The following is a 24,868-nucleotide window of genomic DNA, read 5'->3' on the forward strand; positions in this document are numbered from 1 at the left end:
CCGGTCCCTCTGTTGGGAAGAGACATTTTAAATAAGTTAGGAGCCTCCTAACACCTTACTTCTGGGCTCACAGCACCTCTGGTCCTTCCCTTCTTTCACCCGACCTGGAAGAACGGACCCTACAGACCCCGTTGCTTCCCCATGTTAACCCATCACACCACGCCTCCTTTCTAACCACCTCATTACTCCTACCCACTCTCCCCGCAACACTCCAATCTTACCAGTGAGAAACCAAATGGTACTTATCGCTTGGTCCAGGACCTGCGCCTCATTAACGAAGATGCTATCCCCATACACCCGGTAGCTCCCAACCCCTATACTCTTTTGTCCCACATTTCCCCCTCCACTATGGCTTTTTCACCATCCCCCCATAACCCAGCTTGTCAGCATTCATTTGCCTTTACCTGCAGCCCCTCCTAAAATAGTTTTAACAGACACAGCCCAACTCCCTTAACTTCTCTCTCCCTCAAGACACACCTATCTCATTCTGCTGTGTTTAAGCCTGTGCCCCACCCCTGCCACTCAGAGTTTAACTCTAAACAAACATGAAGTCATAAAGAACCTCTGACCACTGACTTTGAGTGAACAAACACTTTACATTAGGTCCCCAATTCCCCCCTTATAACTGAACCATTAGACTCCCCGAGAGTGGTCGCAGCAGCCTTTATGCAGTGCAGCAGGAGCCACTCCCAACAGACCCTTAACCCTGTGCTGACACTTAATACAATTTTCATTTGCTGACTGTTTAAGTCTAGATGGAAACAGTAAGTTTCAGAAGGTCAAAGTAAGTTGCAAATAATCAGAAAAAGAGTTGGATAACATAGAATGTCTGGCTGTGCCAGAATGTGAAGAAATTTGAAGTTATGGAAAGCTGTCTGCCAAGAAGTTGATAAGAAAGAAGTGAATGTGTTCATGGCAAGAAAGCTTATAGTGTGAGAAATGTGAAGGGCATCAAGCTGATAGTCCCCCGGGAACATGGGGAAGCGACAGAGCAGACACTGTCGCCTGCAGCCTAACTAATTCAAATCAGCCTCTCCCATCCCCTCCTTGTCACTGCCCAATGCCCAGCCACAGCTAATCTGTTACTGCACACACAGATCAGGAGGATGACTTTTCTCTGCATGGAGTTTGCAGGCTGTGAATCCCACTCACACTCATCGGTGCAAACGTGCTCACTTGCGTTCATGCATCCACATGCCCACGTCTGCACGCTCACCTGTTAGGGCACAGCATGCTCCAAACACAGAACTTTAACAAACAACTCCAGGTGGTCATAAACTCCACCGCAAAGTCTCTCACCTCCTTGTAGCAAAGACTGTTAGGTAGTTTAGCTTAGGAACTGGGGCATCCATTATGCATGCTCAGAGGTCTGAGCTATAGGCCCATGAAGGAGTGTTACACTGTACATGCTCAGAGGTTCAGGTTTCCGGCCAGGAAGGAGAGGTACACCTGGGTGGACACTGCACCTGGATTGGCCCACCTAGGCCAGGCAAATTCAATTCAGGTAATAGGGTCGACCAGAGTGATCCACCACACATCCCCATGGAATAATTGAGACAGGCAGGAGCCCAGAGCTGACTGTGTGACTTTCTGAGCAGCTTCTAGGGAGGCTGCATGGGGTGAGGGGCACTGCGGGTGCCTGTGTAAACCTGAAACTTCTGACTCTCATAAAACTCACTTGGATCACAAACCAGGCTTCGGTGTGAATTCTTTCTCATGGGAAGCCAAGCACCGAGGTATCTCTCTCCCCTGAGAGATCTAACACAACTTACATCCCTGGCACAGGTAACCCTTCAAAACCATCATGCATTAAATCTGTTAACAGCTGACACAAAGGTCCGTACACTACATCAATAAGTCGAAAGTAGTTAAATAAAATGTTAAAGCACTCACTCCACAACATAGCCAAAAAAATGAAAAACCGTCAGTGGGGCACCACCAGCCCTTCCTCGTGGTTTCAAAGTCCTGTCATGTCCTGGATCATGCACCTCATAAGACCTCTGATAATAATCTGTGTGCTTTTACTTTTAGCTCTGTGTGTGTCTAAACTTTTGCATGAACAAATGAAAAATATCTCCAACCTGACCTTCAATCAGCTTCTTCTCCACTCTTACTGTCTGCTGCCCAAACCAGGTCCCGAACCTTCCAACTATTAATCCCCCCCTTCTTCGCCCTATCTCAGCAGGAAGTAGTTAAGACAGAACATTACCACTATTAAGAAGTTTGGACTGCTTGGTCCGGGTCTGAACTAGGCAACCCTGTTTGGACGAAGCTGAAGCAGGTGAGGGTCCTGCACCGTGCTTCCCTGCCCATCCCCAAGGTCAGCAGCAGCTGGCGTCAGATAAGATAGCCAGTGATACCAGATGTTCCTGGTTCAAAGACAGCCACAAGGAGTTGACAAGCAATTCATGGAGTGTCCACACCCCATATACTAATTGCCATAAATGCCAGGCATTCCTCACCACCCCTTTAAAAACCCGTGCCCCCAGCTGCTGAGCACGACTTCCCTGACCTGTTGGCCTAGGTCACGGGACCTCATCTTGTCCGGGAGCTTCCCCCCAATAAGGCTATTTCTGTTTCTACTCTCTCTTGTCCTGTCAGTTCTGTCTGTCCTTCTCCCTGTACCTCAGTTTCACCTTTACAGTTTCGTCTTGCCTGAATCCACAACAATGCTCACAGAAGCAGCACTGAAGAGATCACATAGCGCTGGGAAAATCTGCTGCACCAGACCTCTTTAAAATGTTGAAAAGCAAGGATGTCTCTCTGAGGGCTAAGGTGTGCCTGAGCCAAGCGATGCTGTTTTCAATGGCCTCACAGGCATATGAAGGTCAAGTAAGCAAGACCAAAGAAGGATCGGTGCATTTGAATGGTGATGTGGGTGAAAGTACCATTCAAAGGAAAAGTAGATGTCATGAAAGAAGGGCAGCCAGAATGAAATTAAAGGCAAGGATGGCAAGACTTCACCCCACATACTTTCCGCCTGTTACCAGGAGGGGCCAGTCTCTGGAGAGGAATGTCGTGCTTGGTGAAGTGGAGGCAGCTAAAGACAGAAAGGCCCTCACAAGATGGTTTGACTCAGTGGCTGCACCAACGGACTCGCACATGAGAACAATTTCGAGGCTGGCACAGTGGTTCATTCTGTTGTACATAAAGTTGCTGTGAGTCAAAACCAACTCGATTGCTCCTCACAACACCTTCAGTAGATTGAGGGTCCAATAACAGGATTATGTGAAATACTTACAGTGCCCGAAAGCAGGTCTATGATATAACTGTAAAAATAAACGAGTCCAGAGCTGCTTATTGGATACACTGTACACTGGATATCTGTAAGAGAGAGAGAATCAGTGGAAATGTGCTTATAGTTGCTATTGTTTGTCCACTTACTATGACTTTGTGCATGTATTTGTGTATATGTACACACATCTAGGTATGTATACACATATAATTGCATATATTTGTGATTTTCTATTTGTGAACCAGATTCCAAGGCATCGACTACAGCAGTATTTTATCCCTAAACATTTCTATACATTTTGTGTATGGGTCCATATACAATATTCATAATATGTTTTCTGCACATATGTTTTCTATTTGGAGACTGATGTTTGGGGCTGTGTCATTCATATAACTGCTGTACCATTTCAATCACACTCAATGGACAGCTCTTTTTATATGTGCGGGCAAATTATCATGAAGCTTTTATTTAACAAAAGACACATGCATTTAAAATCAATAGCTGTTTTGACATCCATTCCGGCGATATTACTTTATACTTAAAAAAAGAACCCAAATCTCCTTTCTAGCAAACCCAAAGTCTCAGTGAGTTAAACTACCCAACATTTCCTTTCTCACGCATGTTTGCAGTCTGGGTTCATTCCACGGATGTAAGCCGAGCCAGGCTTTCGGTTGGGTCCAGTCTCTTCCCTGTCACTCCTTTGTGGAAGCCTGGCTGAAGGGGCAGTGGCTAATCTTGAGGGTACACTCTTCTGGCAGACCACAAGAGTGCAATAAGACAAGCCAGCCAAACATACACACCTCCACCTAACACTCCAATGCCCCCAAGAAGCCACGTGGCCAACATCAACGGTTAGCAGCATTCTCCGCCCACTTTAGGAGGCCAAGCAAGGTCACTACTACACTCAGGGGAATAACACAATCTCCCATAATCCTTCTCTCAGCCTCAGTTTCCCCTCTGTTAAAACAAGAGTAGTAAGCCAGTCTATTCCTCCTCAGGCTAATCCCAGCGCTGCCATTTAAGTATTGTAACACGTATATACTCATTCGGTGACCATTCCTTGATCCTGATGTACCAGATAGATGCTGGGGATAAAAAGATCAGTAAGAAGCATTTCTTGTCCTAGAAACGATCACCGTCAAGTAACAGAGAGAGACAAGGAACAGAATTAGGTAAGGCGTTGGAATGGCGGCTGGCGCAAACAGGAGGGAACATCTTCTTGCTGGTAAGGACGTGGGACAATGGAAGGAGATGGCCAAGAAGTTCTCCGCTTCGCACTCTGAGCAATTCCCCCAAGTTGTTTTGAGGCAAACGTGACCCCAGAGACACACAAGCCACTTTTGAAAAATCAAATGCGGAGAGCAGATCAAGGCTTTTGACTCGTCTGTTTAGAAAAGTGGAAGCTGAATGGTGTGCCATTGGGATACAGCGCATGGCTTACGGTCATGGCTTCCCCCATCAGAGCGGATGATGGTTTCAAACTGCCAACCTTTTCAGTTAGCAGCCACATGTTTGGCCATGGCACCTGCAGGGAGTCTGGAATCCCAAAATGTTAACCATTAGCCGCCACTCAAAACAAGTCAAGCCAATCTCCACTCCTGTTGACCATGCTAGGACACTCTTAGCTGAAAGGTAATTTCCCCTAATTTTCCTTCCTGTGTTGTTATTGTTGAGACTATTCACAGGAAAACCTACCAATTCTGCAGTCTCTGCATGTGGGAGGGGGCTTCAGCAAGTTCAAGGGAAAGTGAAATGAAAAGATGATGGAAGTTTTCCACGAACTTCTCAAAGCTCTTTGTGCAGTTTACTGACATTAGTTACATCCTTCATGTTATCTGGCCGTCCTCGCCCACCTTCTCTGAGTTAGTCCCTCCCTCGTTGACATGAACTTACTGCCCTTCAGGTTCCTGCCTTGCGAGTGGGTGACACACAGTAGGCTAATGGTGAGGTCAGTAGTTCAAACCTACCGGCTGCTCCTGGAGAGAAAGAGGAGGCTTTCGGGCCCCAAAATGAGCCTTGGAAACTCCAAGGACGTTCTACCCTGTCCTGTGGGATCACTATGTGTCAAATTGGCAGCAAGTTTTATTTATTTATTTTGAGCTGTCAATTTGATCTCATATAGATAGTTCTAAAAGAATAATGAAAAGGGAAACAAAGAATAATGTTCCAAGCAGATCTTCTTTTGCGTGCGTACTGGTTTGGCTAAATTACCACTAGGTCTTAAGAAGACTTTGGGGATATTTTTGGTTTAAGATGATTTCAAGGCAGTAGTTTCAGGGATTTATCTGGCCTCCGTGGGTCCTGGAAGTCTGCACTCCGTGACATTTTGAAATTCTGTTCTACATTTCTTCCTAATTCTTTATCAGGATTATTCTATGGACTCTTTGATCAAAATGTCCTGTAACGGTAGCAGGGCACCATCTAATTCTTCTGGTCTCGTGGCAAAAGGAGGCAATAGCTCATGGGGGTAATTCGCCGTATAGTCCATAACCCCAAACAAAGTCCACTGCCAGTGAGCCAATTCTGACGCATAGCGATGCTAGCTAGGATTTTCAAGAGTACAAATCTTTACAGAAATAGAAAGTCTCCCATGTGATCGCTGGTAGGTTTGAACCACCAACTTGGAGTTAGCAGTCCACCATCTAATTCACAGTGCCACACCTCATATCCCCCGCCTCTTCTTGACTCTCTTTCTTCCGCTATTGCTCCAGGTAAATAGAGACCAATTAATGTGCTTTGGGTTAGACACCAATGAATGTGTTTGCCAATTTCCTTTTTTTTCAAATCATTTTATTGGGGGCTTGTACAATTCTTATCACAATCCATACATATGTACATCCATTGTGTCAAGCACATTTTGTTGCCATTATCATTCTCAAAACATTTGCTTTCCTCTTGAGCCCTTGGATGTCTGCCAATATCTAAGATGCCAGGCGCTAGGCATTAAACTAGAAGGAAGGGCAGAAACACTAAACACAACATTGGGCCAATAAACTAGGCTGCCCCAGGAAACTATGACCTGAAACCTTCAAACCAAGTCACCAAAATCCAATGAGCAGCCTCAGGAACACATCTTTTGTTGGCTAAAATCTCTGCAGAAGCAGACTGCCTTTCCGCCACAGAGCCTTTGGGTGGGTTCAAACCACCAACCTTCAGTTAACAGTTGAAGGCACACTGGTTGTGCCACTGGGGACCTTTTCCCTCTAGCCCAGGGGCTGACAAGTCACAGTGGACCAAACCTGGTCAGCCACGGAAGCAGACTGCCACACTTTTCTCCGAAGGAGTGGTTGAGGGCTTGGAACTACCGACCTTCCAGTTAGCGCTCAAAGGCTTAACTACTGCACCATCAAGACTCCGCTTGCACTAACTACACCAGCAGAGTTGAACAGCCACAAACAGCCCCGCATCTCCTCCCACATTTACTACCTGGCCTGTTAGAGGGGAGTTTGCCGCGCAGCCACTCCAGGTTTGCCGCTCCCCGCTCTGGGCTCCTCTGCCTATAGGACAACAGACCCAGCTCCTGGGGACGGCTGACTGCCTCCACTCATCCTTGCGGGCTTTGGGGAAGTCTGTGTCCTCAGAGAGGGTTGGGGAACCCTCAATCTATAGTGCCCCGTGTTCAATCTCATAGCACGCAGGCCTTCCCTTTCCCCTGTGGCCAAATTCAGCTGTCTGTGCGGGCTCACTTCCTTTACACTTTCTTCTGCTCGGCAGTCTACCCCGTGGGTACCTGTGTGTTGTTCCTGCTGCATCCCCAACACCCAACTCGGGGCCTGGCACAGAGGAGGGGCTCAATAAACACTTACCGAAGGAAGACGATTTTACAAAGAAAGGCAGAGAGAGAAATGGCATAGAGGGAGCGGGGTGGTAGCTTCTGATCTTGCCTTTAAAAGGGAAAACCTACTAGGTAAATTGTGTGTGTGTGTGTGTGTGTGTGTGTGTGTGTGTGTGTGTGTGTGTGTCCGGGGAATGGAGTCGGAGGAAATAACGATGTAGAAGAAGAGCTGCTAGGTGACCGGCTCTGTCTTCTTCGCGTTCCAGAGTCCGGTCGCCATGCCGTTCAGCTCTTCTTGAAAGAAACAACCCTGAAGAAACTATTGACCGAGTGGTTTGCATGGGCTCGGTCCCATCCTAAATGATCTACACCCAAAGGCTTATTTGCGATTCAAATTAGGAGTACATTTGAATAAGGTTTATTTACCATTTAAATTTTACATGAAATAGTAAAAACCCATTGTGTGTTTTATAAGTAACTGAAAATCCTTTGCAAGTTAAAGAATCATTTGCTATTTTAAAATGAGATGTTATTTAAGTAAGGAAAGAACCATCTCATTATTTGCATGATCACCTTCAATTGATGGGTGAACAAACTACAGCCGACAGTTAAGGAACCAGCTGAGCGAGGCCTTGAAACGGTATCCAGGGTGGTGTTCCCCTGGCAGCTGTTCATCCTTATCTAGAAAATGAACCTATCAGGAAATCCGACGGCAGAAGGCAATGTACAGTAGGGCACTGAATAAATTCCTGCTGGCAGAGGGCCCCAGAGGTTCACTTTGTTCTTGCTTTATTTCTAAGGGTGGTAGAATTAAAACAGGAAGTGCTATGGTGGTGGTGGTGCTGGTGGTGCTGGTGGTGGTGGCGGTGGTGGTGGTGCTGGTGGTGGTGCTGGTGGTGGTGGTGGTGGTGATGGTGGTGGTGCTGGTGGCAGTGGTGGCGGTGGTGGTGCTGGTGGTGGTGGTGCTGGTGGTGGTGGTGATGGTGGTGGTGGAGGTGGTGGTGGTGGTGGTGGTGGTGGTGCTGGTGGTGGTGGTGATGGTGGTGGTGGAGGTGGTGGTGGTGGGGGTGGTGGCGGTGGCGGCGGCGGTGGGGAGGGTGGTGATATGGAGAGCCACAAAAAGGTTTCAAAGCATTCTTATTCTGTAGAAAGCATGAAATCTGAAGATACCAAGAGGCCTGATAACAAGCCAGCTCCTAGACCTAACACAGAGCCTGGTCCCCCAGAGGGTACCAAATAAATATCTACAGAGTGACTGAAATGTAAACTTCGAACAAATGGGACCCCCAAGAAGGCTTGACTGGTGTTGAGAACTCACTAAGAAGAGACACAGGGCTAGCCCTGGCCTGGTGTCTGGCTGTAGTGTGTGTTCAGGAAATGGTAGCCCTGAGCATCACAATGGAACTCCGAGATAAAACCGTGAGGGAAACAGCTGGTATTCAGTCTGAACGAGAGTCCGCTTTCCTGCTCTTGGCTGAGCCTTGCTTTGGCCAAGGAGGAGAGGCAGAAATGATGTGTGTCATATTCAGGGGCATGAATGCCACGGCGATGTCTCCCTTGGCCACCAAAGTCCAACCCAGCCACTGCCATCGCGTTGATGTTGACCATGTTGACTCATGGTGACTCATTGTAACGGCTGTAAATCTTTATGGAAGCAGACCAGCAGACCTTTCTCCTGCACAGCAGGACGCTTTAACCACTGCACCACCAGAGCTTTTGCTTAGTCACAATGCTTGTCAATGGTCCCAGGAGAGGCTGTTCTGTCTGCCTGGATTAGAGAGTGAAGACAATTTGGAATAGAGCCACCAGCAGCCTGTGGTGGGCATTGTGCTGGTCTGGGTAGACTAGAGAAGCAAGTTCATGGAGACACTCACGTATAAGAAAGAGTTTTACATATAAGAGCAATTGAACATTGAGGAAACATCCCAGCCTAGTCCAGATCAAGTTCATAAGCCTGATATTAGTCCATATGTCCAATACCAATCTATAAAGTCCTCTTCAGACTCACGAAACACATGCAATGACGCTGAATGTAGAAGATCACAGGCCAGTGGGTAGAAAGTCTTTGGATTCAGTGTCATTGGAAACATCGCAGCACTGGCAGGGGTCTCTGCATCAGGATGGGTCCATGTTGTCTTGTCAGCTGCTATGTCTCCCAGGGTGTGAGCAGAGTCCCCCACCTCCAAGGAGGAAATACCAGATTTCCCAGAATCCTCAGGAGAAGGCCATGCCCACACAGAAGCCCCATTGGCTATGATTCGACTGGCAGAATGGACTCCACCCCTTCACTCTTAATCCTCAGATTGACAAACTATTATATATATCTACCACAGCATGTAACATGAGTGAGAAATAAACCTTATGTTTGCTAAGTCATAGCTTGGGAACAACTTATTTCTGCAGCATAACCTTGCCCATTCTGACCCTGACTGCCATCCAAGACTTAGGTATTCCTCCAAAAGGAACACTGTAGCGAAGAGAGCACTTCCAGGCTATGGATGACGAGGAAAGCCCACAACCCATTCACAGGGTCCCCGACTCAAATGAAGCCTCTAGTGAATCGCCTGACTGTGAACTATGAATCACCTTGTTATCACACAGAATACACTGTAGGGTGGGAACTGCAGTTGCAGTTAGATAAAAATGTGACACCTTGTGTTTTGATCTCCCTGACAATCCGATGTATATTATTCCAATGTTTAATATTTTCTGCTTTGGTTTCAATTGAGGTTTTTTCCTGTTCCATTCTGTCGTTGTTGGGTCATTTGTGTTTTGCTTTGATTCTGCATGTTGTTTTTTTTTGCATAGGAAACCCGGGACAGGTAAACCTATAGAGACAACATGACAGGTGAGGAAGAAGTGTCCTGGGATGGACAGCCTTGAGAGGGCACAACTCTTAGGAATGCAATCAACCGATTGAAATGTATGATATGTGAGTTGTACGTTACTGAAACTGTTAAAAAATAAACAAATTGATTACATTTCCAAGACGATACTCACTTATGTCTTTGGCTGGGATGAACATGAAACTGCTATTAGTGATCTTGTATTTGGTTAGCAGGACGGGGAGCAGCACCAGAATGAAGATGATCAGAAAAATCACCAAATTCAGCAGCACCAGGAACCGCAGGAAGGAGAAATAAGATCGAATCCCAGTGCCAAACTTCCCTGGGAGGAGAAAAAAAATTCAGATACACCATAGTCTCAATCCATGACAGGGAGCTCAGGAGGAGGGAATCCGTGTCAAAAGACTGAAGAAGACACGTCTCATTTTTCCTGCCCCTGACTCGAAGGCTTAACTATATGCATGAAGATGGAAGAGCAATCTGGAACTAATTCCTTGAGCTGGTATGAAGGATGACGCAATATTTATGTTTCACCCTGTGGGGTAACGATTTTATGTAAATGAGGGAAGAACAAATCAGAAAAGGAGTGTGTGAATGGAAGACAGCAATCAGCGTCACCGAATGGCACATGCAGACACGAAATTGTTGTGTGTGTGTTCTCAGTGACAAAATAAAAATAAACATGCCACAAAAATATCTCTCTTTTCCAAGTCGAGTGTCTCACTGGCTCAGCACCTTTTATTGAAAAGACGGTCCTTTTCTCAATGAATTGCAATCGTGCTCCTGCTGCGAGTCAACCAGGCATGTATACTTGGGTCTGGTTTTGAACTCTCAGCTCAGTTTCATTGGTCCGTTTGTGTATCCTTTGCCCCAGGACCACACTGCCTTAAGTAGTGGAGATTTCTATAATAAGCTTTGCTATCTGGTACTAAAGGAGCCCCAGTGGCGTGGTGATTACTTATATTGGGCTGAAACCCCATTGGGCTGCTAACTGCAAGGTCAGCAGTTCGAAACCACCAGCCGCTTCTGGGGGAGAAAGAGAGGCTTTCTACCCTGTAGTGTTACAGCCTTGGAAACTCACAAGAGCAGCTCTGTCCTATAGAGTGGCTGTGAGCTGGCATCGACGTGAAAGCAATGAGTTTGGTTTGGTTTTCAGTGGCATGGTGGGTTATGCTTCGTGCTGCCCATCACAAGTCAGCAGGTCAAGCACACCAACTGCTCCCCAAGAGAAAGATGAAGTTTCAGCTCCTGAAAAGGTTTACAGCCTTGGAAATCCAAAAGGGCAGTTCTACCCTGTCTTATAGGGTCGATGCTGTGAGTCTGAATTCACTCAGCAGTGATGGGGATATCTGGTACTAATGAGTCCTGGGAAGACCATTGATTAAATGTTGATCTGCTAACTACAAGATTATCCATTCAAACCCATCAGCTGCTCCAAGGGTGAGAGATGAATGAGGCTATTTGCTTAAGTATATAGGAAACCCTATAGCAGCGGGTCTCAACCTGTGAGCCGCGGCCCCTTTGCGGGGGATTGAATGACCCTTTCACAGGGGTCGCCCGATTCATCACAGTAGTAAAATGACGGTGAGGAAGTAGCAACAAAAATAATGTTATGGTTGGAAGGGGGTCACCACAACATGACGAACAGTATTAAAGGGTCACGGCCTTAGGAAGGTTGAGAACCATTGCTACAGAAGGTCACTATGAGTCAGAATTGACTTGATAACAGTATAGAATCTGGTAATATGTCTGTCTTCCTTCTTGCCCCTTTGCATTTGATATAAGTTTTAGAATCCAGGTAGTCATGTGCTTGGATTCTGATTGGGATCATGTGCTAATGATAGATCAACTTGAGGGGATGTGATCTCCTGGTCTATGCAAATAGTACAAGAGAGGGCTTCCAAAATCATGGAAAAATGGAATTGCAAGCTAATGGAATCTTCCCACCAACTGTTTGAAGCTCTTTTGTATTTAATTATTTAATTTCTTCTCAATATTTTATCGTTTGCTGTGTAGGAATCTTGTATGCCTTTCAATACACAAGTTCCCAGGCATCCCATTTTCGACTCCCATAAAAAGCTGCGGTCTGGGAAACCCACAGGGGCAGTTCTACCCTGTCCTGCAGGGTGGCGATGAGCTGGAATTGACTCAGCAACGGTGAGTTTGGTTTTGAGGGCTTTTTATAGTTGCTGACTCATAAGGATCCCATCGTGTAAAAGGAGGAGAGCTTCTCAGGGTTTCCCACAGTGGACTTTCTTTTCTACTTAGATCGCCAGGCCTGTCTTCGAAGATGCTCGTGGGTAGACCTGAGCAGTGAGCAGTCTACACCCGCCCCCGGTGTCCCCTTCATCATAGAAAATCGGTACTCCTGAGAGGCATTTTGTCTCTGCCTGGCTACATTACTCAGATGTTTGTTTTTCTTTCTAATTTTATATCTTGGCACCACTTCCAATCTTTGTGTCTATATATAAAGAGTCGCTGTTGAGCTTCCTCTGCCTAATGGAAACCCCAGGCTGCGTGGAGTCTGATTTGCCTTTTTTTTTCCAGTGCGGTGTCTCTGTGTGCATGTCATGAGCATTTCTGTCTTTGGGCCATTTGAAGAGGGGGGTACAGAATGACAGTGGTAAACTACTAGAAATAGTAGGTCTAAAGGGGGGGGGGGGTCATACAAATATGGCATGTGCATTCCTTAAACCTGTATTTTTAACTTGCAACCAAGCCTTTGGTCTACTGACTCACAGTCAAGGCTGTTTCCTTGAGAGTCTGGCTGTGCCCTGTGGCTTTCCGAGCCACGCCTTTCTAATCCTGTACAGCTTGTGATGTCTCACATCGGTCTCTTCAAAGAGGGGGAGAGGGGGAGCCCTGAAGCAAAGTTAATTTAGAACCTGAGATTTTTAATATGTACGGGTCCAATATTTTGCATGTCTCCTCCAGATGAGCATTAACAGCCATTTATTCAGGATGCATGGCTGTTGAATGATTCCACAGCCACAGGATTCTCAGGGGCTGATTTTTTGGGGGGAAAAGGTCAACAAGCCTTTATTCCAAGGTGCCTCCAGGTGGACTCCAACCTCCAGCCTTGGGGTGAGCAGCTCAAAGTCTTAACCACTTGCATATCTTATGGACTCCGAATGTTGGCACACTGCACCCCCAAACCTCAGTGCTATGGGGAGGGAGGGGGGGCTTATATTTGCAGAGCTCTGGGCTCCTTCGATAGTCTGACGATGCCTGCAGACCCCTCTCACAGCAGTGCTTTGAAATGCAGAAAACGCCGGTGGAAATACGGTTACCAAATTAGGAAACAAACGAACACCTTTGTGAACAAGTAACATATGATCATCTTCACTGGCAGCTAAATCACAAGTTCTAATAGCAAGTATTAAAATAATAATAAGTACTAAGACTTCTAATAATGGGTGTTCAAAAGCAAAGACGTGACCTCAAGGACAAAGATGCACCTGACCCAGGGTATTTTCAGTCACCTCCTACATGTGTGAAAGATGGACGACACTCAGGGAAGACCACGGAAGGATGGAAGCACTTGAGTTATGGTGTTGGTAATCAATCAATCAATAAATAATTACGGTACTGGTGAAGAGTATTGGGTATTTCATAGCCAACTAGAGCAGTGGTTCTCCACCTTCCTCGTGACACAACCCTTTATTTAATACAGTTCTGCATGTTGTGGTGACCCCCCCCCAACCATAAAATTATTTTTGTTGCTACTTCCTCACTGTCATTTTGCTACTGTTATGAATCAGGCAACCCCTGTGAAAGGGTCGTTTGACCCCCAAAGGGGTCACGACCCACAGGTTGAGAACCGCTGAACTAGCAGAACAAATCTATCTTGGAAGAAGGACATTCAGAACACTCCTTCGAAGCCAGGATGGAGAGACTCTCGACATGTGGTCAGGAACGACCAGTCCCTGGGGAAGAAAATCATTGTCCACGAAAGAGAGAAAGACCCTCAGCGAGATGAACTGACACAGTGGTCAGAACAACGGGCTCAAACATCACAATTCGTGTTACGCTGGCACAGGACCGGGCCCCATTCCCTGCGACTGTACAAAAGAGATGGTGCAGAGGGAAGGGTGTGGTACCTTCTATGCTGCGGATGTCTCCCCGCCACAGTTCCAGGTGGGCTGCTAGCTCGTGAGCCTTCTCTCGAAACCGCTTCCAAGACTTGCTGCTGCACTGTTTCCACTGGTCCCACTCAGATAAATACTTCATTTGCGTCTCCTGAATGTCCCTGCATACGAAACATGCATCACGACACCGCTGCGACCATCAAGCCTCGGTATCACATAAAACACCCAGCCAGGCAACAGGCTCAAGACTGCGTGGACCCAAGCCTGACCTCCCTGCAGATGAGATCACCCCTTCTTTTCACAACTTCCTATTGTTGTTAGAGACCATGGAGGCAGCAACTGTAAGGTCCAATAGAACCAAACCTCACTGAGCCCTGCGTTATAGGTACAGTGGAGTCCACACTTGTAGCGATTGTGTCCTATTTTTGTGAGTTAGGAGCAAGACTGCAGCCATTTTGATTTGAGTCAGCCTGTTTAAGTAAAATCAATTTTGTTATACATTTATTATTGTATCAACACTCAATAACTGTTTCTAAGGGTTCAATCAGCATTTAGAAGGCTACTTACCATTTGAATCCTGCTTGGAGTTGAATTAACCTCTCCAGCTTTCTTACCCATTATATACAATTGATAAGGAGGGGTCAATTGGAAAGTAGATATCAAGACAATGAATTATAGAATTCTTTAATATACGCGACTGTGTTTTATGTACTCACTGGATTTTTTGTGGCCTGCCATGTGTTTTAAGAATGATAGCTCACTGGCATGTGATATGTGATTAATATTATTAGGTGAAATTAGTACAAATATCACTTGGAAGTCAGGAGCCCTGGTGGCCTAGTGGTTACGAGTTGGGCTGCTAATTGCCAGGTCTGCAGTTCAAAACCACCAGCTGCTCTTCTGGAGAAAGATAGGGAATTCTACTCCCATAAACAGTTATAGTCTCAGAAACCATGATCTCTGTGAGTCTTCATAGACCTGATGGCACTCAGAGAGAGAGAGATCACTTGGAAATTGGAATAATTCAGACAATCAAAAATAGCCTTTGTTGCTGCTGATGCTGTGGGTTAACTTCCTAATAAATAACACTTCTCTTTCTCTGTCCTATTTGGGAGTTGTTATTAATTAAGCTCCATTGTTTCAGGACCCAAACTTGATATTTGGGGTAGGAGTTCTGTGTGCATTCCAATCTAGGAAGCTCATCTTCTCAGACTACAATATATTGGACAAGGTTCTGTTGGGATTGATAGAGTTCTTTTGTTTAAAACTTGTTATTGTGATATTGGGAGGGGAGGGCTGCATTTCAGAGCATCCATCTTAAATTCAACTTAAGCTACTCATCAAACCTCCCAATAGCTTGCCCTTTATTTTTTCTTCTCTCTTGTAGACTACTACCTTGCCCATCACGAAAGCTACCACTGTCTTCCCTCTGGCTTATTGCCTCTCCTCCCTCCCTTGGTAACCATTACAGTCTGTTTCTTGTGATATGAAAACCTTTGTCTTGACTTTTCCTTTATAGAATGGTCTCATACAATGCTTGTCCTTTTGTGACCGATTCATCTCACTCAGCACAATGCTCTCCAAGTCCATCCATGCCATGTGGTGCTGCACCATTTCATCATGATTCTTTAGCGATGTATAGCGCATCCCATTGTGTGTATGCCCCAGTTTACTTATCTATTCTTCCACTGATGGGCATTCAGGTTGTTCCTCTCTTCTTGCTATTGTGTGCAGCACTGCGATGAACTTGGGTGTGCATATATCTGTTCAGGGCTTTATCTCTTACCTCTTTAGGGATTGCTGGGTCACACGGTATTGCTATTTCCAGTTGTTTTGAGAGAGCGCCAGACCTAGTTCTGGTGAGGGTACCCACCGCAGTACTGAATGTTGTGGTGGGAAAGGACATCTATGTCTGGCTCCCACTCACCATGGCAATGTTTTCAGTTTCTCTCCATTGAGGGAGATGTTGGCTGTTTTTTTCTTCATATGTGGTCTTTATTATGTTGAAAAATGTCCCTTCTAGTTCTATTTTATTGAATGTTTTTGCCAGGTATGGGTGTTTAACTTTTTTCAACTGCCATCTTTTGTGTCAGTTGATAGGATCAAGTGATTCTTTTTGAGAGGTTGGAGACGGAGATGTGGAACAGAGATAAAATTTAGCCAAGAATGTGAAGTTGAGATTTTATTGAGACAGGGAAAGAACTCCCAGGAGGGAAGGGAGAGAAGAGAATGGGACAGGGGCATCTTGAGCCCCCGGACAGTTCCAAGACCCAACAAGTTAGGTCAGGGAAGTCACGCCTGTCAGTGAGGCAGTGGGACATATATAGGGCTTGAGCCAAGGCCGTATGTACTGTTAAGGGGAAGGCAGGCCTTCTGGTGCTGCAGTTGCAGGGTCTGAGTCTGAATGTGGTCTGTGAGTAAATCGTCCAGAACACTGAGGGAAGGGGCTGTACAGACCCTGCCCTGGGAGATAAGCTCCTTGGAATGCTGGAGGCAGGAACTGCACAGTCCAGCTCTGGCCTTGAGAGGCGGGGGGGGGGGGGGGGGGGGCAAGGGACCACACAGTCCAGTAGGCTATCTTTCGGGAGAGCTGAGGGAAGCTGCTGCCTGGTCCGGACCCAGCCCAAACACTTTTATTTACAATGATTTTATAATGTCGAATCACCCTTGCATTGTAGCTTTAATCCCGCTTGATCATGATGCATTTAAATATACATTTTATTGGAGTCTATTGGCTAGGATTTTGTTGAGATCTTTTATATTTATGTTCATAGGGGATATGGGTCTATAATTTTCCTTTTTAAAAAAAGTCATTTTATTGGGGACTCGTTCAGCTCTTATCACAATCAATAAATCCATCCATTGTGTCAACCACATTTGTGCATATGTTTCCATCATCATTTTCAAAACATTTTCTTTCTACTTGAGCCCTTGGTAGAAAGGGCTTTATTTTTTCCTCTCGCCCCCATCATGAACCCTTGATAATTTTTAAAAAATATCTTCGCCCATCGCTGTCTCCCTTCACCCATGTTTCTGTTGTTTGTCACTCTTGGGTGGTGGTGAGGGAGGTTATATGTTGATCATTGTGATCAATTCCCCCTTTTTTTTCCCACCTCCTGACTGGTATCAATACTTTCATTATTGGTCCTGAGGGGGTTATCTGCTCTGGGTTCCCTGTCTTTTGAGCTCTTATCTGTACCCGTGTACATGCTCTGGTCTAGCTGGATTTGTAATGTAGAATTGAGGCTATGGTGGTGGGCGAGGGGAGAGGATGCATTAAATAAGCAGAGGAAAGTGGTGTGTTTTATCAGTGCTATACTGCACCCTGACTCGCTTGTCTCTTCCTTGTGACCCTTCTGTAAGGAAGGGGAGGTCCATATGTCTACAGATGGGCTTTGGGTCTCCATTCTGCCCTCCCCCTCATTCACATTGATATGATTTTTTTGTTTGGGGTCTTTAGTGCCTAATACCTGATCCCATGGACACCTCCTGATCACACAGGCTGGCGTGCTTCTTCCATATGGGCTTTGTTGCTTCTCAGCTAGATGGCCACTTGTTCCTTCAAGCCTTTAAGACCCCAGACATTCTATCTTTTGATAGCTGGACACCACCAGCTTTCTTCACCACATTTGCTTATGCACACGTTTGTCTTCAGCGATTGTGTCAGGGAAGGTGAGCATCATGGAATGCCAGAATATTAGACCAAAGTGTTCTTGCATTGAGGGAGTCCTTGAGTGGAGGCCCAATGTTCCTCTGCTGCCTTAATACTTTATAAATATATGTACGTAGATCTATTTCCCTATCATTATATATAAATGTATTTACATATGTCCATGCCTGTATGTAGACCTCTATAAATGTCCTTTGCCTCCTAGTTCTTTCCTCTATTTCCTTTTACTTTCTTCTTGTCCCACTATCATGTTTGGCCTTTATTTGGGTTTCAGTAATTCCTCTTGGCTACATTGCTCCTGATCAAGCCCCACCAGGCATCCTATGCCTTCCTCACCACTGATTTAGATCATGTGTTGTTTCCTTGCACCTGGGTTTGTTGACACCCCCCTTCCTTTCCCAGCCTCCCCATCTCTCGTTTGCCCCCAGAACCATCAGTCCCATGGTTTTCTCTTCTCAATTGTTTATCCCACCTATCTTATCTAGATAGACATGCAGTGACAATAAGCACAAAAACAAGATAAAGCAAAACATGAAAACAAAAAACAAAACCATAACAATAACAATGAAAACAACAACAGCAAAACAAGAAAAGCTTATAAATAATTCCAGATTTGTCTGTTGACCTTTATGAGTATTTTCCAGTGGAGTCTGATGGGGTACCATGCCCTAGCCCCAAAGTCTATTTTGGTATTCCTCAGGGACTTTGTTGCTTTGCTCCCCTTGCTGCTCTGTTGCACTCCCTTAGTGCACTGCCCCAGTGTGGTGGAGGTCAGATCGGGTACAATTCCCACGCTATGTCTTCAGTGTTATCCCATGTAGCGTTTTGGGGTCAGTGAGGGACGTTGTGTCTCACGGTGGGGCCGGGCCTATGGTCTCTGTGCATTGGCTGTTCTGACACAGAATATCATCCTTGGGGCTTGGTGGACCAGAAAGTGTTCCATTCACTCTCCTTCCCTCTTCATTTGCTGATCAGAAGTGCCCCTCTCCCTGAGCTGTAGCTTCAGTGCTGTTCTCTGAAGTGCATTCTTCAGGGGGTGGGAGGGGGGGGGCACGTAATGGGATTGGGGTCTGCCCCATGGGCATTCTGCTCACGTCTCTGCCTTGCTTTGTATGAAGGTTGTGCTCCCTCCTTAAAACAAGTCTGAGTGTGTGTTCTTTTCCAGTAGGGTTGGATTGACTCTTCTCTGAATTCCCTGGTCAAGCCATCTGGATGGTCTTGGGCCTTTTCTTGCTGGGAATTTTAAAAATGGGTTTTGTTATGGTCTGTTGAGGTTTGCTCCATTCATTTGTGTTCATTTAGACAGGCAGTGTATCTCTAGAAATTTGCCTGTTTCTTCTAGGTTTTCAGATTTGGGGAGGACAGTATGTCATAATATTAGGCGATTGCCTTTTTATTCCGGTTGGTTGTTGAGATGTCACTTCTATCATTTCTTTTCCTTGACATTTTCATCTTCTTCTCTTCCTCTGTTAAGTTTGCTGTGGGTTGTTGTGTTAGTCTGGGTAGACTAGAGAAACAAAATTCATACACACTCATGTGTATAAGAAAGAGCTTTCTATCAAAGAATAATTGTATATTAAGAAAACATCTCAGGGGTGAAGACTGTGTAGTATGGAAGAGACCAGACCAAAACCAGGGATGTACATGGTAGACAATGGTGGAGGAGGAGGGGAAAGGACAACAAAAGGATGAATACAAGGAAGAACAGGGTAGTGGGGTCATGGGGCATTAATCCACCCAAGGGGAGGGTATTGTTTATATCTCCACAGGGAAAGTGGGACCAGACTTCAACCCAGTGTCGCAAGGTGTCAATGCAATATCCCGGCGTGGAGTAGGGAACCAGTGGAGAGGTCTGGGAGGCCGGCCCCAGCACCATAAATTAAGTGGATTCCTGCCCCTCCCCTGAGAAGAATTTGTTCCAAAGGACGACATTGTTTCTGCAGCTCCGGGAGATGAACATATCTGATCAGAGCACACGGGAGAAGATGAAGGGGCAGGAGGAGAGAGTGGAGCACAGCCTGGCCCACCAGGCTGTGATGATGATGTTCCTGAGTAGAGCAGCCAGTCCACAGAGAGAACAACATGGCTGGCCCCACTATGAGAAATGATGCCAATCAGTGACTAAGGGCGATACAGGGGACAGCACCGGAGACACAGTGTGGGAATTGCACCTGACCTGATCCCACCACACCGAGGCAAATCACTGGGAGAGTGCAGCGAAACAGCAAGGGAATGGAGTGGCAAGGTCCCCAGGGAATGCTGAAAGTGGACTTTGGGGCCAGGGCGTGGTGCCCCAACAGACTGGACTGAAAAACGCTCCTAAGGGCCAGCAAATGATCCCTGAACTAACTACAAGCTTTTCTCTTGTGAACTGTTTTGTTCTGTTCTTTGTCAGTGGTTTGTTTTTGTTGTTTTGTTGTCTGGTTGTAAACTGTTGCTTTGTTTTCCTCTGTCTTGTTTTCTTGCATGTTAGTGTCTCCACAGGTCTGTCTGAATAGGACAGGCTGGATGAACTATCTGGAGGAAAAACAATGGGACCGACAGTTCCGGGGGGACTTGGGTTGGGGGGGTAAGGGGGTAAGGAAGTGGTGTTAACAAACCCAGGGACAAGGGAAAAACATGGGACCCCAAATGGTAGAGAAGGGGGAGTGGCAGGCCTGGTGGGGAATGATCAAGGGTAAGGTTGCTTAGAGAAGAGGTATACTCTAGCCCAGGTGGCGACGAAGCATGGTAGTAGGGCAGGAGGAAAGTCAAGGGAGATGGAGGAAAGAGCTAGGAGTCAAAGGGCATTCATGGAGGTCCAGACAAAGACATGTACATGCAAATATATATAGGAGGATGGGGAAATAGATCTATGTGTCTATATTTATAGGTCAAGTATTAAGGTGGCGGAAGGAGGACCTTGGGCCTCTACTCAAACACTCCCTCAATGCATGAATACCTTCTTTTATTAAATTGGAACTCTATGATGCTCACTCTCCCAACACAACGGCTGGAGCCAAAGTGAGTGAACAAGTAAATGTGGTGAAGAAAGCTGATGGTGCCCGGCTATCAAAAGAGATAGTGACTGGGGTCTTAAAGGCTTGAAGATAAACAAGCGGCCATCTAGCTCAGAAGCAACAAAGTCCACATGGAAGAACACACCAGCCTGTGTGATCGAGTGGTCCCAAAGGGATCAGTTACCAGGCATCAAAGAACAAAAAATCTTATCATTGACTGCACACCTCCATGATAGGATCGCTGAAGACAAATGGGTGCATAAGCAAATGTGGCAAAGAAAGCTGATGGTGCCCGGCTATCAAAAGAGATAGTGTCTGGGGTCTTAAAGGCTTGAAGGTGAACAAGCGGCCATCAAGCTCAGAAGCAAAAAAGCCCACATGGAAGAAGCACACCGGCCAGTGCGATCACGAGGTGCCAAGGGACCAGGTATAAGGCATCATGCAAAAAAAACCACAACGATATAAGTGTGTGTATGTATGTGTATATATGTGTATATGTATATATGTATATGTATATACATATATATATCATATTAAATGAAGGGGGAAGTGCAGAGTGGAGACCCAAGGCCCAAGTGTTGGCCAATGGAGATCCCCTCATAGAGGGGTTTAGGAGAGGAGATGGGTTAATTAGGGTGTGAGGTAGTATCGATGAAGAACACAGCTTTCCCCCAGATCCTGGATGCTTCCTCCCACCAACTACCATGATCCGAATTCTACCTTGCAGGGCTGGATAGGACAGAGGCTGTACACTGGTACATATGAGGGCTAGAGGTACAGGGAATCCAGGGTGGATGATACCTCCAGGACCAAGGATGTGAGGGACGATGCTGGGAGGGTGGAGGGTGAGTGGGTTGGAAAGGGGGAACTGATTACAAGGATCCACATGTGACCTCTTCCCTGGGAGAGGGACAGCAGAGAAGTGGGGAAGGGAGACTCCGGATAGGGCAAGATATGACAAAATAACGATGTATAAATTACCAAGGGCACATGAGGGAGGGGGGAGCAGGGAGGGAGGGGGAAAAAAAAGAGGACCTGATGCAAAGGGCTTAAGTGGAGAGCAAATGCCTTGAGAATGATTGGGGCAGGGAATGTATGGATGTGCTTTATACAATTGATGTATGTATATGTATGGATTGTGATAAGAGTTGTATGAGTCCCTAATAAAATGTAAAAAAAGAAAAGAGAAAAAAAATGATTAGGGCAAAGACTGTACAGATGTGCTTTATACAATTGATGTATGTATATGTATGAACTGTGATAAGAATTGTATGAGCCCCAATAAATTGTTAAAAAAAATTTAAAAATTAAATTAAATTAAAAACGAAAACATCTCAGCCCTGTCCAGATCAAGTCCATAAATCCAATATTAGCCCATATGTTCGAGACCAGTCCATAAATTCTTCTTTAGACTCAAGCAACACATGCAATAACACCAAATACAGGAAGATCATAAGCCAGTGGATGGAAAGTCTTGTGGATCCAATGGTAATGGAAGCACCTTAGTGCTGGTGTGGGTCTCTGCGTGTCTCCTCCACCTCCGAGGCTATGGCTGCCATCAGCATAGCTCCCTGTGGCTTGTCAACAGGAGTGTCTCAAAGGGAGACAAAACAGAGAGAGAGTGTGTCTGGCCTCCAGTGGGCTATTTATCCCCATTGCATTTCCAAATGAGGTCATCAAGCTGCGGCCTGATTGACAAAGGCTATACTCCACCCCTTCACAAGTTGACAAGAGATTATGTAATTTCCACAGTTGTCGATTCTTTTTTTTTTTTTTACGAGTGAGTGAGTGGTTGGGTGAGTGAAAGGGTGAGTGGATGAGTGGGTAGGTGAGTGGGTGAGTGAGTGGGTGAGTGAGTGAGTGAGTGGGTGGATGGGTGAGTGAGTGGGTGAGTGAATGGGTGATTGAGTGAGTGGGTGGGTGTGTGAGTGAGTGGGTGAGTGAATGGGTGATTGAGTGAGTGGGTGGGTGGGTGAGAGGGTGAGTGAATGGGTGATTGAGTGAGTGGGTGGGTGGGTGAGTGGGTGGGTGAATGAGTAAGTGCGTGGGTGGGTGAGTGAGTGAGTGACTGGGTGGGTGAGTGAATGGGTGAGTGAGTGCGTGAGTGGGTGAGTGAATGGGTGAGTGAGTGAGTGAATGGGTGGGTGAGTGAATGAGTGAGTGAGTGAGTCCACAGTTGTCGATTCTATTTGTTCTTTCAAAGAACCAAGTTCCTGTCTTGTTGGTTCTTTCTGTTGTGCTTTCCATGAGTTCTGAGTTACTCTAGCAGATTATCAAACTCGAGGGAGGTAGGGGTACCACAGGTCAGTAGTGAGGGGCATGGGGACATTCTATGCTACTGCTGGTGTCCAAAGAAGAAGGGGGATCCCCAAGTTTGTAACTAAGAAGTGAAGGTGTCATGGGCACCCCCAAGCTTGAGGGTGGCATCTTTGGACTGGGTCAGACATGGCCGTCTGGAGAACCTCGCAAGTGCTAATCTCAATCTGGGGGGCCAGAATCAGAAGAAGAAGGGCTGCCCGCACAGCTGAATTAGAATTGAACTCCTGAAACTTTGTTGGCATCAGAGGAGTGGATTCAACTTCGTAGATCTGACTTCCACATATTGACCAAGAAGACAAATGATGTTCTGAATTCTATGACCACAGAGCAGATGGCCAGCTACCTACCAAAATTCGTTCTACCCTTCCCTGGTACAACCTTAAAACATTTCTTATGACCACACCACTAAAGGAGCTGGCCTTGTGATCTGCTTGGACCAAGGAATGAGGAAGTAATACTGTGTCTAGTCCAGGTCTAGGCCTCTGCTTCTAGAAGCTTCTCTCTTGAGCGCCAGCCACAATCCTGTGAACAGCCTGCTAGAGGATGGGCTTAGGTGGACAGGAATGACCACCCAAGCTGAGGTCATCCTACACCAACCTACAGCCAGCTCACCCCAGTGTACCTGAGGACAGTCGCCTGACCCACAGCTGACACAGATATAATGAGCCCAAGCAAAAGTAGACGACCTGCTCAGCTGACTTTGAGGTTAGTCCAGTTCCCATGGCCTTAAGCTACTCAGTGTCAGGTGTTTTATTATGCAATACAGCTAACTGGGCACCCACTCCTCTGCTGGTTAGATACCCTGAAAGCAGACAACCGTGAAACTTTGAGGAGGGTTGAGGTATTCAGAGCCATGAGAGGCCACGAGAGGGAAAGCACTGCATCTCTGATGGCTCCTGAATGACAGGAGAGTCCTCTGTTGGACCTGAACCCAGGCCTTTGACGTGAGCAAGAAATACACTTTTAACATGTTAGCTGTGACATGTTTGGATCTCCTTAACATAGCACATAGATTTCCCCTGAGTAATAAAGTTATAACTGGGAGAGCACTTCAGAAAATGCACCCAACCTGCCCCCAACAGACATCCCCCAGCGTCCAGGTGGCGAGTGAACAAACCTTAATCTCCGCTTATCCGAGATGTTCAGAGCATACTTTCGGATGGACTGGCTGGTGAGGTTCTCAGTGATGTCTGCCTGCAAAGGGAACCTGTAAGAGTCTGTTGGTTTCAGCAAAGTGCCACTTGGCTTTTCTCGGCCAGGGACGGTGGTCCTCCGGCGTGCAGTGGACTGGTAGCTGGGCAGTTCTTGCAGGAAGTTCACAGGCGGAGAGCAGAGGCCGATGGAGTCCAGAGAGGGGTTCTCTGCGAAGCGAATGGAAATGATCACTCACTGAGTAAGCCTGTGCAGGAGACTTGGATTCCAGAGACAATAACTGAGCCTTGAAGACTGTCACTAGCCTGGGATAGGGATCAAAGCATTTGGATCTTAATTACATATTTAATTTACCTGGACAATGATTACCACCCATGAAGAGGAGGTTCACTTGTGGCTTTACGTTATATGCTGAGGCCTAGTGCCCAGCTTCAAGTACTGGCTAAAGGTGTGGTCTTAGGCAAGTTATCTAAGCTCTGTTCTTTGTTTACCAAATAGGCCATTATTTGCTCAGATAAGCTTCACACTGTGCAGGGTACACTCAAGTCTGGAATAAAACTTGGAACAGCATCAAGTGCTCTGTAGATATCTGGTGACAACAACAACAGCATTTGCTGCGCAATGCCAACATGGCCAAGCACTGTGTCAATGGTGTCACGTGTCTTTGTGGATCTGAGCTGGCCATGTGGCCCACTGAGACCAAAGATGTAACAGAAGTGATGCTTTACCAATTCTAAGTCAAGGCCATGGTAGGTCTGGCGGGACCCAGCTGCAGCCGTGTGAA

The 24,868-nt window shown here is 46.3% G+C and overlaps 1 protein-coding gene across 1 annotated transcript in view; it reads right to left on the reverse strand.

Annotated features, from left to right (window-relative positions):
• TMC7 (transmembrane channel like 7) overlaps window positions 1–24,283 on the reverse strand; it is a 53,635-nt gene extending 29,352 nt beyond the window's left edge. Inside the window, exons 1-4 of the mRNA XM_075528338.1 lie at window positions 24,050–24,283; window positions 13,957–14,105; window positions 10,011–10,178; window positions 3,242–3,324 (exon numbers count right to left, since the gene is read on the reverse strand). Coding sequence (XP_075384453.1) covers window positions 3,242–3,324; window positions 10,011–10,178; window positions 13,957–14,086 — 381 coding nt within the window. The 5' untranslated portion in view covers window positions 14,087–14,105; window positions 24,050–24,283. The remainder of the gene's footprint in view (window positions 1–3,241; window positions 3,325–10,010; window positions 10,179–13,956; window positions 14,106–24,049) is intronic.
• Window positions 24,284–24,868: the final 585 nt, after the last annotated feature.

This window comes from Tenrec ecaudatus, chromosome 12, assembly GCF_050624435.1.
Source record: "Tenrec ecaudatus isolate mTenEca1 chromosome 12, mTenEca1.hap1, whole genome shotgun sequence".
Lineage (NCBI taxonomy): Eukaryota > Metazoa > Chordata > Mammalia > Afrosoricida > Tenrecidae > Tenrec > Tenrec ecaudatus.